The sequence below is a fragment of the Mobula hypostoma genome, chromosome 18 (genome assembly GCF_963921235.1).
Source record: "Mobula hypostoma chromosome 18, sMobHyp1.1, whole genome shotgun sequence".
NCBI classification, from domain to species: Eukaryota; Metazoa; Chordata; class Chondrichthyes; order Myliobatiformes; family Myliobatidae; genus Mobula; species Mobula hypostoma.
This window is the reverse complement of record NC_086114.1, coordinates 17,647,457-17,663,303: the sequence shown is the minus strand read 5'-3', so window position 1 is coordinate 17,663,303 and position 15,847 is coordinate 17,647,457. Positions and strand designations below refer to the sequence as shown.

At 41.1% G+C, this 15,847-nt stretch overlaps 1 protein-coding gene across 4 annotated transcripts in view; it reads right to left on the bottom strand.

Annotated features, from left to right (window-relative positions):
- Window positions 1-10,211: 10,211 nt before the first annotated feature.
- Window positions 10,212-15,847, bottom strand: part of kcnma1a (potassium large conductance calcium-activated channel, subfamily M, alpha member 1a) — a 960,366-nt gene continuing 954,730 nt past the window's right edge. For 3 of the 4 annotated variants that reach the window (XM_063070509.1, XM_063070506.1, XM_063070507.1), the window contains one exon: window positions 10,212-12,181. In XM_063070509.1, the coding sequence (XP_062926579.1) occupies window positions 12,030-12,181 (152 nt within the window). In that variant the 3' untranslated portion in view covers window positions 10,212-12,029. The remainder of the gene's footprint in view (window positions 12,182-15,847) is intronic. The other variant, XM_063070508.1, reaches the window with a different exon arrangement.

Here is a 15,847-nt window from a genome sequence, read left to right as displayed (position 1 = left end):
TATGTGATAAGCAAGTTCTGCATACCTCCATTTGAAACAACTGTCTCCTTATCTTGTAGCTATGTCCCCTTGGTCCAGACTTTTCAACTGATGAGAACATCCCAATGTCTACCACCCTGTCGAAAGCACAAGAAAATCTGCTGATCACAAACATGAGAAATTCTGCAAATGCTGGAAATCCAAACCAACACATACAAAACACTGGAGGAACTCAGCAGGTCAGGCAACATCTATGAAAATCAATAAACAGTTGACGTTCAGGCTGAGACCCTTCACTGGGACCTGAAGAAGGATCTTCTTTAGTAGTTTATTATTGACTCCTGTAGCAAGATACAGTGAAAAGTATTCTTTGCATGCCACCCATACATTGGGATGGTACAAGAAGGAAGGACATTTAACAGGATACACTTACAGTTACAGAGAAAGTGCAGTGCAGGTAAATAAATAAAGTGCAAGAGCCAAGACGAGGTAGTTTGGGAGATTATGAGCTAAGCTCGATCGTAAAAACTATGACCATTGTACAGATGAGACATTTTCAATCTGCTTTACAGCCACTTACCAGCACCACCACATGATACACATCTCAACATATCATTTTTCCACATTTGTGTGGTGGTTGGAGAAAAGGGAGGAGACCGTGGTAAAGGAATCATTTTGGGCATTAAATACATTTTTTTGTAATGAAAGGCTTATGGGATCTTGGCATTATTTGTTCAATGACTTGGAATGGTCAGAAACCAGAAAAGAAAGAAATTTTTTGCTCAGATGTCCTTTACAATTAAATGTTGCTGTACATTCAGGATATTCAGCTCTTCAACGCTATGCTGATACTGCTGCTGCTCTCCATCGGCCTTGACCCATTCTCTTCTGTATAATGGTCCAACCTCCTTCGGCAATGGCAACTCCTTTGGAAGGAACTTGCTAATTGGCTCAACTAAACTTTATGTTATAAAAATTCCATGTACTAATTATCCTTCAGAGTAGCAATTACTTAAAGTTCCCCACACTTTATTTTTGCTGTGATTATTAGCATAGATCCCCAAACACCAGTAACGCACGTTTAGGGAGGTACAACTTTATTGAGAGGAAGTGCTTTGACGACAAAGATCCCACAGAAGTGATTTTGGCATTTACTACACCAGGTTAGAATTATGCAATACAGATTTGAGCCTTTGCAGCCCACTTCATCCCTGTTGACTGTGATGCCTTTAAACACTCATTCCATTTGGCTGTATTAGGCCTAATCACTCCATGCCATTCCGATCCAAATCCCTATCCCAATTTCTTTCATCCTTATGGTAAGTGCCTCCGCCATTTCCTTTGGCAACCTGCTTCAAATATTCACCACCTTGTAAAATGATCCTTCAAATCTCCTTTAAGTTTCTCAACTCATACCCTAAGCCAGTGACCTCTAGTTTTAGTCTCCCCAGCACTGGGATAAAGACTGTGTCTATCTATCCTCATAATTTTATATATCTCTTTACGACCATAAGATATAGGAGCAGAATTAGGCCATTTGGCCCAGCAGGTCTGCTCTGCCATTTCTTTGTGGCTGATCCATTTTCCGTCTCAGCTCCAGTCTCCCCATATTCTTTCATGCCCTGACCAAATAAGAGTCTGTCAACCTCTACCTTAAATATATGTAAAGACTTGGCCTCCAGAGCTGCCTGTGGCTACAAATTGCACAGATTCACCAGTCTCTGGCTGATGATCTTCCTCTTCATCTCTATTCTAAAAGAATGCCTCTCTGTTCTGAGACTGTGTCCCCTGGTCTTAGACTCTCCCATCATAGGAAACATCCTCTCTGCATCCATTCTATCAAGGCCTTTCACCATTCAATAAGTTTCAAAGAGATCACCCCCATTCTTCTGAATCCCAGTGAATACAGGCCCAGAGCCATCAAACACTCTTCATGTGGCAAGCCTGATTCCAAGATTCAATCCTGGAGTCATTTCCGTGAATCTCCTTTGAATCCTCTCCTGTATCAGCACATCCTTTCTAAAGTAAGGGGCCCAAAACTGCTAACAATGCTCCAAGTGAGGACTTACCAGTACTTTATATTACCTCAATATTACATCCTTGCTTTTATATTTTAGTTTTCTTGAAATGAGTGCCAACATCGCATTTACTTTCCTCACCACTGACTCAACCTGCAAATTAACCTTGCACAAGGACCCTCCAGGTACCTTTGTGCTTCAGATTTTTGAATTTTCACTCCATTTAGAAAATAGTCTATACTTTCATTTCTTCTACCAAAGTGCATGACCATGCACTTCCTGACATTGTATTCCATCTGTCATTTCTTTGCCCATTCTCTTAATCTGTCTAAGTCCTTCTGTAGCCTCTCTATTTCCTCAAAACTACCTGTCCCTCCACCTATCTTCATATTGTTTGTAAACTTTGTAACAAAACCATCAATTCCATCATCCAAGTCATTGACATATAACGTAAAAAGACACGGTCCCACTGTTGAACACCACTAATCACCGGCAGCCAACCAGAAAAGGACCCCTTTATTCTTACTCTTTGCCTCCTGCCAATCATCCACTGTTCTATCCTTTGCAGCAACTTTCCTGTTATAACATAGACTATTAACTTGTTAAGCAGCCACATATGTGACACCTTGTTAAAGTCCTTCTAAAAATCCAAGTACACAACATCCTACTATTTCCCTTTGTCTATCTTGCTTGTAGTATTTCTTCGAAGAATTCCAACAGATTTGTCAGGCAAGATTTTCCCTTGCAGAAACTATGTTGACTATGGCCTATTTTATCATGTGCCTCCAAGTATCCCAAAACCACATCCTTAACAATCTACTCTCACAACTTCCCAACTACTGAGGTCAGACTAACTAGCCTATAATTTCCTTTCTTCTGCTTCTCTCCCTCATTAAATAGTGGAGTGACATATGCAATTTTCCAGTTCTCCAGTACCATTCCAGAATCTAGGAATTCTTGAAAGATCATTCCTAATGCATCAACAATCCCTTCAACCACCTCTTTCAGGACTCTGGGGTGCACACCATCAGGTTCAGGTGACTTATCTACATTCAGACCTTTCAGTTTCTCTAGAACCTTCTCCCTCGTAACGGCAACTTCACACGCTTCTGACCCCTGATATTCTCAAACTTCCACCATACTGCTAGTGTCTTCCCCTGTGAAGAATGAAGCAAAATACTTATTCAGTACATCTGCTGTTTCCTTGTCTCTCATTACTACCACTCCAGCATCATTTTACAGCGGTCCAATATCCACTCTCGCCTCACTTTTACACTTTATGTACCTGAAGAAACTTTTGGTATCTGCTTTAATATTATTGGCTAGCTTACTTTTGTATTCCTTCATTTCCTACTTACTTTTTTGGTTGCTTTCTGTTGGTTTTTTAAAAGCTTCCCAATCCTCTAATTTTCCACTAATTTGCTCTATTTTATACCTTCTCTTTGGCTTCTCTATTGGCTTTGACTTCTCTTGTTAGCCATGGTTGTGTTATCTTGCTTTAGAATATTTCTTCCTCTAAGGTCACCCTTCAGTTTCTTCTATTCCAGTCACAATAAAACTTGCCTAATCTCTACAAGTGTTTATAGCCCCCCATTCCAGGTCGCATCCCAATCAATCTCCTCTGAACATCTTTCCTTCCAGGATGATCGGGTGGCCATAGGGGTAGTGGAGTTAAGGACTGGAAGAAATGGTGGGGGAATCTGTCTATACCCTTCCTTCTCCTCCCATGTCTAGTCACTTGGTTGAAGTCTGTATGAGTGGAGCCTCCTTTTACCCATCTGGTGGTTAGAATGCTTTATCTTTGTTGTCATACTGACCTCCAAAGAGAGGCTAACAATAATCCACTAAGGCATATGGCATATCCACCATACTTTCATTTCCCAACCTCAAGATTCAGATATGTCAATACATCTTTATCCCTGCTATTTTCCAATGGAATCCTATAATCTCTAAAAGGATTAGGACCAGAACACTCAGACTTTTCAATACACTGGCAGAGTGTTGTTCATTTGTGAAGTCAGTTGATCAGACAGAAGGAATGGTCAGAATTGGTACATTTGTTGAACTGATTGTAACTGCAGTAAATGGAGGACCCAGGATTAATTCTTGTCAATGAGAGGTAGGGAGACATATTTGTGGTACTTGAGGAATAGTGTCCTCATTTTCCTACATCATCTCTGGGCCATTTCTTTGCCATTTTCCCTGTGGGCACTCAATGTCAGATCACAAATTATACAAAATCATAGAGTTATGCAGCACATCCAGGCTGACTGAGATGTCCTTCTAGGCTAGTCTCATTTGCCTGTGTTTTGCCCATGTTCCTGTAGTTCAAGGGGTTCCAACCTGGGGTTCATGGATCTTGATCTGAGCAATGAGATCAACATGCATGAAACAGTGCATCCTAATGCCTTCACCATTGTTTTGGGAGATTTTAACCAGGCCAGTCTGAAAAAATCAAAGTGATTACCATCAACAGATCACTTGCAGTACCAGAGGAAACAACACACTGGACCATTGTTACACCGCCATCAAGAATGCCTACTGTGTTATTCCACACCCTCACTTTGGGAATTCTGATCACCTGGCTGTACTTCTATTCCCTGAGTATAGGCAGAGACTGAAGACTGCAGAACCAGTAGTGAGGACCAAGAAGGTATGGACAAGGGAAGCACAGGAGTGCCTGCGGGATTGCTTTGAATTGGTGGACTGGACTGTATTCAGGGATTTACCTTCGAACCTGGATGAGTATGGTACAGTTGTTACTGACTTCTTTAAAACCTATGTGGATGAGTGTGTTTCTACAAAAGACTTAGTGTACATTCCCAAACCAAAAGCCGTGGATGAGCCAGGAGGTATGTTGCCTGCTGAAGGCTAGATCTGTGGCGTTCAAGTATGGCAACCCAGGATTGTACCAGAAAACCAAGTATGATTTGCGGAGGCTATTTCAAGGGTGAAGAGACAATATTGAATGAGGTTGGAGGCAACATCGGATGCACAGCAACTCTGGCAGGGTCTGCAAGACATTACTTCCTACAGAGTTCAACCCAATAGCATGAATGGCAGCGATGCTTCACTAGCAGATGAACTCAATGCCTTCTGTGCCCGCTTTGAAAGGGAGAACACAACTACAGCCGTAAAGATCCCTTTTGCACCTGATGACCCTGTGATCTCTGTCTCAGAGGCCGATGTTAGGCTGTCTTTAAAGAGAGTGAACACTGGAAAGACGAAGGGTCCAGATGGAGTGCCTGGTAAGGCTCTGAACATCCATGCCAACCAACTAGCAGGAGTGTTCAAGGACATTTTCAACCTTTCACTGCTACGGGTGAAGTTCCCACTTGCTTCAAAAAAGGCAACAATTATACCAGCACCTAAGAAGAATAATGTGAGCTGCCTTAATGACTATCACCCGGTAGCATTCACAATGACAGTGATGAAATGTCTTGAGAGGTTGGTCATGACTAGACTGTACTCCTACCTCAGCAAGGCCCTGGACGCATTGCAATTTGCCTATCGCCACAATAGATCAACAGCAGACACAATCTCAGTGGCTCTCCACACGGCTTTAGGCCACCTGGACAACACAAACACCCATGTCAGGATGCTGTTCATTGACTATAGCTCAGCATTTAATACCATCATTCCCACAATCCCGATTGAGAAGTTGCAGGACCTGAGACTCTGTACCTCCCTCTGCAATTGGATCTTCGACTTTCTAACTGGAAGACCACAATCTGTGCGGATTGGTGATAACATCTCCTCCTTGCTGACGATCAACACCGGTGCACCTCAGGGATGTGTGCTTAGCCCACTGCTCTACTCTCTATATGTACATGACTGTGTGGCCAGGCATAGCTCAAATACCATCTATAAAACTGCTGATGATACAACCATTGTTGGTAGGATCTCAGGTAGTGACGAGAGGGCATACAGGAGTGAGATATGCCAACTAGTGGAATGGTGCTGCAGCAACAACCTGGCACTCAACATCAGTAAGATGAAAGAGCTGATTGTCGACTTCAGGATGGGTAAGGTGAAGGAACACATACCAATCCTCATACAGAGATCAGAAGTGGAGAGAGTGAGCAGCTTCAAGTTCCTGAGTATCAAGATCTCTGAGGATCTAACCTGGTCCCAACATATCGATGTAGTTATAAAGAAAGCAAGACTGTGGCTATTAGGAGTTTGAAAAGATTTGGCATGTCAACAAATACTCTCAAAAACTTCTACAGATGTACCGGGGAGAGCAATCTGACAGGCTGCATCACTGTCTGGTATGGAGGGGCTACTGCACAGGACCAAAAGAAGCTGCAGAACGTTGTAAATCTAGTCAGCTCTATCTTGGGCACTAGCCTACAAAGTACCCAGGACATCTTCAGGGAGCGGTGTCTCAAAAAGGCATGTCCATTATTAAAGACTTCCAGCACCCAGGGCATGCCCTTTTCTCACTGTTACCATCAGGAAGGAGATACAGAAGCCTGAAGGCACACACTCAACGATTCAGGAACAGCTTCTTCCCCTCTGCCATCCGATTCCTAAATGGGCATTGAACTCTTGGACACTAACTCACTTTTTTTAATGTACACTATTTCTATTTTTTGCACATTTTTTAATCTATTCAGTATACATATACTGTAATTGATTTATTTATTATTATTATTATTATTTTTATTTTATCATTTTTTTCCCTCTTCTATATTATGTATTGCATTGAACTGCTGCTGCCAAGTTAACAGATTTCATGTCATATGCCGGTGATAATAAACCTGATTCTGATTGTGAGTTAATGGTAAGGCTCCATAGCATAAAAAGTTTGGGAATCCCTGCTCTAAACCCTTACTATCGTTTACCTGATCCAGAGTCTTTTAAATGTTGTTATTGTGTCCACCACTTCCTCCGGCAGCTCATTTTACTAACTGTCTATGTGAAAAGGTTATCCCTCAGATCTCTTTTAAATCTTTCTTGCTTACCTTTAACTTTTGCTTTCCAGTTTTGATTGCATTCCTCTGGGGAAAAAGACTGTGTGCATTCACCCTTTCCATACCCCAAATATGGGAGTTATGGATGGAAAAGATGCCTGATCTGCAGGTCATTTAATCTCAGCTGAAATGTGAGATTCTTAAAGAAGACTCCGTACACACTAATCATTTGATCTGTTATATGGGACGAAGCCAGTTGTTGTAAAATTAAACCTGGAGCCTCCGGCAGATGATCTTGGTTTGGTAATGTTGGGTTTGCCTGATTGTTCACTCATCTGCACGGCCCTGAGGTTCGGTGGGGTGGGGGGGGGGGGTGCTGCTGTCGGTGGTGTCTTTAATCTTGCTGTTCATTGACCCACAGTCATTGCACAGCAAGCCCACCGATGTGGCACTGTCCAATCCACTCTACTCTGGCAAACTGCTGTGCCTGTTATTGGTGTGGCTCCAAACCTGCTCTTGGCCATAAGATGTGACTTCAGCTTTAGTTCAGAAGCAACCACCCATCTTCCTATCAATGTAACAATCAAAAGCATTTCAAAAAGGGTACTTAAATGCCACCACAATTTAAATTATCAATTAAAAACAAATTGTAATAAAAGGCCAGTATTAGTCATGTTGACCTTGAGATAATCTCATTGTTGTTATAATACTCAGTTCTTGGTCTTCCAAAAGAGCAAGATGTCCATTAAGGGTATGCTGCTGACTGGAACAGTCCAGGCAACAGGAATTCATGTGAAAGGGGTGCACTGAAACTTGGTGCAGCCAATCCAAAGGTTCATTTTGCTACAGGACATGGGCTGAGTTGGGTGAAGAAACCCCTCGAATATGACACAAGTGTTAATGGTGCCAGGGTTCCAAAATCAGGTTAATGCTATTTAATGTAATCATCATGAGTGTAAATGTTTTGCCCTGTTGCCTTTTTTGTATATTTTATTAGGAATAATGTTTCTTTTTGAAATATAAAAATAAGTTCACTAATGTCACATAGGAAGGAAACTCCTCCACTTTTGTATGCTCTGGAAGAATGTGATTCCGGATTCCCTGTACCAATCTTCCCCAGATTATGACAAGGTTCTGTTCTTGTGAACTGTGGATAGTTTGCAAGTCAGAAATGTGGTCACAAACCGAGTTCCCTCCTGGCAGAAGGTACCTGCAGCCCTGTAGCAACCATCCTGCACAATTCCTAGAAGCTCATTTGCGTGTATGGGCTGTAGAGATGTCAGGCGTTCATTGGCTAGGGAGGACCTGTGATCTGGTTCTCTCTTGCCTTCCGGAAATGGCCAAGCAGGCAACTTGGTTCAAGTGCTAATTAAAGATGGGTATAGTCATAGAGTAATACAGCACAGAAACAGTTCCTTTGGCCCCACTTGTCCATGCCGACCGAGCCGGTCTCATTTGCCATCATGTAGCCATCATCTCTCTAAACCTTTCCTATCCATGTACTTAACTAAATATCCTTTCAATATTGTTATTGCACTTGCCTCAACCAGCTTGTCTGGCAACCTATTCCATACACATCCCAACTTTTACATGGAGTATTTACCCCTCCTGCCCCCTTTAAATCGTTCACCCAACATCTTAAACCTATGCCCTCCAGTTTTTAGTTTCCTGTTCCAAAGCTGAAAACTATGTGCATCCACCCTACCTACACCCCTCTCAACTTCATAATCCTCACTGAATCTTCCTCATTCTAAGGAATGAAGAAAGGCGATTGACACCTGCAGTGCAAAAATGAGTACAGTAATGTTTTTTCAATAAATGAAATTATAATGAAATGGGTATTATAAAGGCAAGGAAATGGCATGTTTTGTTAGTTTTATCAGAATATCTATTTCCATTAACTTGGAGCATACCTTTAGTTGTTGTAAATGTCCATTGCACTGGAGATGTCTGAATATCTGCTCTGTTCCCTGGCTGCGTTTATTTAATGGGGTGAAAATCTATTGAAAATCTTATCCTTTTGAGATTTTCTATATATTTTTTTGCTTTGAAGAGTAATTAGATCCTAATCAATCCCAACCAAATTATGTAGAGGATGTGGAAATTTGGCAGAGAGATATAGATAGGTTAAGTGAGTGGGTAAGGGTCTGGCAGATGGAGTACAACATTGGTAAATGCAAAATTATTCACTTTGGAAGGAAAAATAGAAGATTAGATTATTATTTAAATGGTGAAAGACTTGAGACTGCTTGTGCATGGTTTATAGGTGCAACAGGTTATCAAGAAGGCAAATGGAATGTTGGCCGCTTTTGCTAGAGGGAATGAATTTAAGAGCAAGGTGGTTACGCTGCAATTGTACAGGGCACTGATGAGATCATACCTGCGGTACTCGGTGCAGTTCTGTTTTCCTTACTTAAGGAGCGATATATAGGCTTTGTAGGCAGTGCCGGAAGGTTCACCAGGTTGATTTTGGAGATGCGTGAGTTAGCCTGTGAGGAGAGATTGGGACCGTACTTGCTGGAATTCAGAAGGGTGAGAGGAAATCTTATAGGTTCATGAATTGGATTGTGGTTTTCGAACTTTGAGTCTTTATATTCAGTGTTTACATCCGTTCTTGTTGCCACTTGTGCAATTTTCTTTGCGGGGAGGGGTTGGGGTTTATGTTCTTGTTGCTGTTTGCACAATTTGTGTTTTTTGCACAAGAGGGAGGTTTGGGGTTTGATATTTTTGTTGCTATCTGCATGATTAGATTTTTGCACGTGGGTGGGGGGAAATTGATGTTTTACTTTGATGGTTTCCTTCGTTTCATGGCTAACTGGAGAAGAAGAATCCCTAAGTTGTATAAGGCATGCATGCTTTGATAATATATGTACCTTGAAATATACAATTAGGAAATGGATAAATAAGACAGAGGCAGGAAAGTTGTTTCCACTGGTAAGTGGGAGTTGAGCTAGCAGACATAGCCTCAAGATTTGGGAAAACAGATTTAGGACAGAGTTGAGGCGAAACACCTTTTCCCAGAGAGTCATGAATCTTTGGAATTTTCTGCCCTTGGAAACAACAGAGGCTACCTCATTAATTCCCTGTATAGCAGGGGAATTAAAGGTTACGGGCAAAAGGTAGGTAGGTGGAGACGAATCCTTGCCAGATGGTCTAGTCCTGCTCCTTTTTCTATGTTCTCAAGACAATGCAGAATTCTGGGAAAAGGAAAAAATACCATGACTTTCTTAATCCAGTGTTGGTGTCCTGACACTCAATAGAGAAATTGCGAAGAACTCACAACGTTATTTCATTGGACACAAATACAACAGTTTTAATTTGAGAAAAGATATAAAATGAAACCATGTACAATATATGTACAAACTCTTTTTGTACAAGACAAAATATTATCACCAGGTATCAGATATGACATTGCCAGGTCAGTCAAGTCTGAGCACCGCCATATTCATCCTTTCTAATTTCCTAGCGAAAGGAAACTCACTTAAAAAAAATGCAAACCAAAAGTAAAAATTAAGGAGGACGCAGGAGCCTTTTCAGTGATTCTCCGTCTGCACAGCAAGACTGTGGGGAGCGCTTGAGCAACAAGAACGACACAGAGTTCAGGAACGAAATTTAAAGAAAGAAAGTTGTGCAAATGCAAAACCTAAAACATGCCAAATAATGATAAAGATGCATATTTTATCGGTAAGAGCAGTAAAGTTAGCTTTTCATTTTTGTTGGGTTTTAATCCACTTAATTCCCAACTTCAGGCAGCATGAAAGAGTCAAACTTGAATGGTAGATGCTGAAGATTAAAACAGGTTAGCAAGCTTTCCTTATTAACAATCCAATTAATAGTATTATATTTTATTCACAATTCTTTCACTCTACTGCCTACAAAATATAACAACAAAGTAATCACAATTCGAAAATCACTCCAGAACAAGGTGTTATCTGGTTGCAGTATGGATGTGTTCAGTGTTGCAGTCACAGAACAGACAGTGAAGCTGAGATATAAATTTACCTAAAGACTGAATCTAAACTTGTGGGATCATCACAGCAAGATGTGGGTACAAAGAGTGAGGGTGCCCAGTGTGTTTCTTTTCCTCTCCCTTTATGTTAGTCTGCAGGAGTCTTTGTCAGCTATCTTCTTGTGATGGCTATCAGCTCTGTGAGGGGGGCAAGGGGTGTGGTGGGCTGTCCCGCTAAGAGTTAAGACACTGAGTTTATCAGGTCAGTAAGAACAGCTTTAGATTATGAACTAGGTTAAGACTCTAGGCAAGCTTACTTTGGTTTGTCAACTGCAATATTGTTTTCTACATCATTGAATTAACATTAATATCTTCTCCTCCCAGAATATACTGCAACATACAATTTATTCTATAATATTAACTAATTTGTGTCTCAAAATTCCCATTTTAAAAGAATTTATAAACCAAGAAGATGGTCGATGATTACAGTAAAATAGCACTTGGCTGGTAATGTTCTCTTCCACAGGAGACCGTATGCCAAGCCCTTCAGAATCTTAGCCAAGCAGGGAAAAGTAATTCAGGGATGGAAAACTGAATAATGGGCAGTGCCATATTGTTGAACAATTTGTAAAACAGGACTTGCTCTATGCCCTATCTGAACACAGGACAGATAACAGCTTATATTCTGAAAGCATTCACATGCTAGTCATCAGACCACAATGGAAGCCTCACTGCAGAAGTATACTGGCTTTATTGTTTTGTTTATTGAGGGATTGTGTACATTTAACTAATAATTTGTTTTTTTTTGCAGACTTCATCCTCCGAAGGGAAACAAAATCCGAGACTGGTCACAGAAAGAAAGAAGTTACAAAGTAGGAAACGACAACGTTTTGCATTATAAAATAAAGACCTTCTAATCTTAACTGGCCATAATATTCAGTCTGCATCGATTGTCTTCAAGTTATCAGTGAAACCATTCAATAAAACCTGTGATTCCATGCTGGACAAGCAGATAATGTTCAACAGTAGAGAGCTGCTGCTTCTTGGTGGAGTGACATGTATAATCCTTCAACTGCTGTAACGCCAAGCTCCATGGAGTGTCAAAGCCAGCATCCGGTTAAAGGTGCTTCACTAGGTCTCCCTCTCAGTTTAGAGTTTGTACAGGTATCAACATTCGTCTTCTACCTCTCTTATGGGTGGGATCAAACTGCTGGTGGATTTGTACTGATTGATTTGATTAGCCATGTGACCGCTCAGTGGTTTTATCTGAATGTTCCTGGGGAAGGCGTTGTCAGTTTCATCTGTAAACCATTTCTTTTCTGCAGCGAGAGCGAGGAGTCACAGATGAGTGAGGGAGCAAGGAGGGAAAAGAGAGAGAAATGTTATGGTTAGTCTTGCGGGCTGGGGGAGAAAAGGTGTTAGCACTGTTACATGTTTGACAGATTGCAAAATTGGAATTCATGAGATGTTCCCTCCTCCACTGTGATCCTGACTGATTAAGTGGTTTAAATTATTCCCTGTGACAGAATGATAAAGTTACAATCTGTTCTGACATGATCCACAGGTTGCCAGCACTCTGCAGTGTCCATCCACATTCATCTTCACGTCAAACAGACATTTTGTTTTTGGTAGCTGTAATTCAATGGAACTTTTAAAGTAATCAAAAGACCTGAATTATTGATGGGGTTTTTATGTGGAGGGCTCCCAGTGGACCAGAGTTGGAAAGAGAGAGGAAAAACAGTGCTTTCTTTCAGGCTCGGATGGCAGCCGCCCCTAAACTGGTTCAATTGCTTTGAAACCCTAGGCTTATGGCACAGAGGTATTGTAAGTGTAAAATAAGATCAAAGCAATAAAAGACTGACTAACTTTTGACATTACAACACTTGTGAAAACCAATAACATTATGATGTCTTGTTTGATATAGTGAGATTGTTCAGTTTAACAGGCAATTTTTTTTCTTTCTCATTTTATCTTCCACCTTTACAAGCCCTACTACTGTAGACTTGGTGGAACAGGGCAGGCTCAGAAACTTATACCATGCTTAGCTTCCTCACCAGATGCTTACAGTGAGCTTTCATCCTTGCTCTTAGATGGAGTACCTTGCCTTTCTGCAGTGTCCCATTACTGTGATAGATAAGAGGCAAGCTGACTGACTGCTTGAGTGAGGCAAGTTGAAGTGAAAGACCACTCCAAGATTCAAGCACTAGACTTTCTCAATTGTGATTTGATTGTGTGGATGCAGTATTTTAAGCTCTCCAAGTCTCTCGCCAGTGGAGAATGCTGTGCTGGCAGAATCAGGCCTTTGAGCAGCAGTAAAATCATAATTAAACTAACAAAAATCAAATGCACTGCAGATGATGGAAATCTGAAATAAAAAGACTCAGAAAGTCAGGCAGCATCTGTGGAAAGAAAAACAGAGCTAACGTTTCATCAGAACAGTCTCCTACCTGAAACGTTTACTCTGTCCATTACCTGAGTTAAGCAGGAAATAGAAGAACATTGGGTGCAAATATACCCAAAATGCTGGAGGAACTTGGCAGGTTAGGCAGCATCTATGGAAAGAAATAAACAGTCGACTTTTCAGGCCAAGACCCTTCATCTCCTGACTGTCGACTCCATATTCCTTTCCATATTTGCTCCTGACCTGCCTTATTCCTCCATTTTGTGTGTTACTCTGGATTTCCAGCATCTGCAGAATCTCTGGTGTTTATCGGTGCAAGTATGTACTCTGTTGGTCATGATGGAAAGTTGAGATCTTTGGGATGGAATCTTTGACTCACATCCACTCGTTTCCCATTGCATCTCTATGATAATTGACCTTTCATTATAAGACTATTAAATGGTTCCCTACTATGATAAGATCCTCCAATGTACTGGTTGGGCACAGGAGTACATTCAGCCAGAGACTCATTTCACCGAGATGCAACACAGAGCGTCATAGGAAGTCATTCCTGCCTGTGGCCATCAAACTTTACAACTCCTCCCTTGGAGGGTCAGACACCCTGAGCCAATAGGCTGGTCCTGGACTTATTTCCTGGCATAATTTACATATTACTATTTAACTATTTATGGTTTTATTACTATTTATTTATGGTCAACTGTAACGAAAACCAATTTCCCCTGGGATCAATAAAGTATGACTATGACTAAGAGGATCACAATCTTGTCATGGTTTGGAGGCTTGCATGCCTCAATAACCCGGCTCTGTTGGCTGGAGTCAGGACTTTGTGCTTTGGTCACCTATGCCAAACAGATCAAACAGTTGTCCATTGGTCCTCCAGGTTCGGGGGTTCAGCTCTAGGCTAACATCCCTAACTGATAAAACAAGAGTGTTACCAAGACAGCAACGGTGCCTCTACTTCTGAGTGCAACAATATTCCTGAGTCTCCACCTGGAATTTGCATGACTGACAGTAGTGAAAACCGAGCTACTCACATGATGAAGGAAGCCCTGAAACCTGCTAAAGATGAAGGACCTTTATTGGTGCCCTAAACGCCAGCAGTGTGATGGGTAGTAATTAAGTATGATAAGATGGACTCCTGACCTCACAATCTACTTTGTTAACCTGCACTACACTTTCTCTGTAGCTATTAACACTTTTGCTGCATTGTTACCTTGTTCTACTTCAGTGAACTGTGTAATGATTTGTTCTTTATGAAAAGTATGTAAGACATACTTTTTTCACTGTATCTCAGTATATGTGGCAATAATTAAACCAATTACATTTCCAGTACAGCTTGGTAATGAAAGAGATCGGGGGTACAGTCTCAAATACATTCTTTTTAAAGTGTGTAGTTGTAGGTTTTTTTTTCTAGAGCTAAACTCTTCTCCATCAATGTAGTTTCCCACCAAAATTTTCCTGTAAAACCAGACATCTTTGAAACCTGACATGTGAGTGCAACTCTTTCTAACCAATGTTGGCATTTTCATTTCACGCACCTTATCCATGATCAGACAGTTGAAAGATCATGTTCTACAACTCGGGTAGTGGAATAAGACAATTATTTATAATAAACACAAGATATTCTGCAGCTGCTTGAAATCTAGAGCAGTGCACACAAAATGCTTAAGGATCTTGGCAGGTCAGGCAACATCTATGGTGAGGAATAAACAGTCTGTCTTTTATGAATCTAAATCCTTTCAAAAGTTGCAAAGCCCAGGTATTGACAGCAATGATGTTATTCTTCTGGACTTGCAGCCAGATGCAGCCTGTTCTGTTCCACAGACTGTCAGTGATTGATGTGGATATTGATGTTCAGCCAATAGTCACTGGCAGGTTTCACCAACGGTGTCTCACTTTCACAAATCCTGTGACAGGTGTCGAGCTTTGGGGGAGGTGTGTACAGCCAACTAACACATTTGTCACCAAGGGTCTTTTTCTTTCATAGATTATCGAACATCTGGGAATTGGAATAGGTTAAACATGATAACCTCAGACCATTGAGAAGGAACTGCTGATGTGTTAAAAATGCTAAAAGAAGGTGACTTAGATACAGATTTGAGCAGATTAATGACTAAATGTTACCTTCCCCAAAAGTGTATTCTCTCCTACACACGCATATTCACACCACATGCACATGCACATACATGTACACACACATACCACATGTACACTTACACACAGACAACATGCACATCCATATGTGCCACATGTACATACACACACATACTCACAAGTTCAAGGACAGCTTCTATCCCACTGTTACCAGATTCTTGAATGGACCTCTTGTATGATAAGATGGCCTCTTATACTCACAATCTACCTCGTTATGATCTTGCACATAATCATTGACTTGCACTGTATGTTTTCGGTAGCTATTACACTTGTTCTGCATTGTTATTGTTTTAACTTACTTTAGCTCAGTGTGCTGTGTAATGACTTGATTTGTACAAAACAGCTTTTCACTGTATCTCAGTAAATATGACAAAAAAAAAACTAACGCATACTCTCTTGCACTCGCTCTCTCGCGCACGCACTCTTGCAC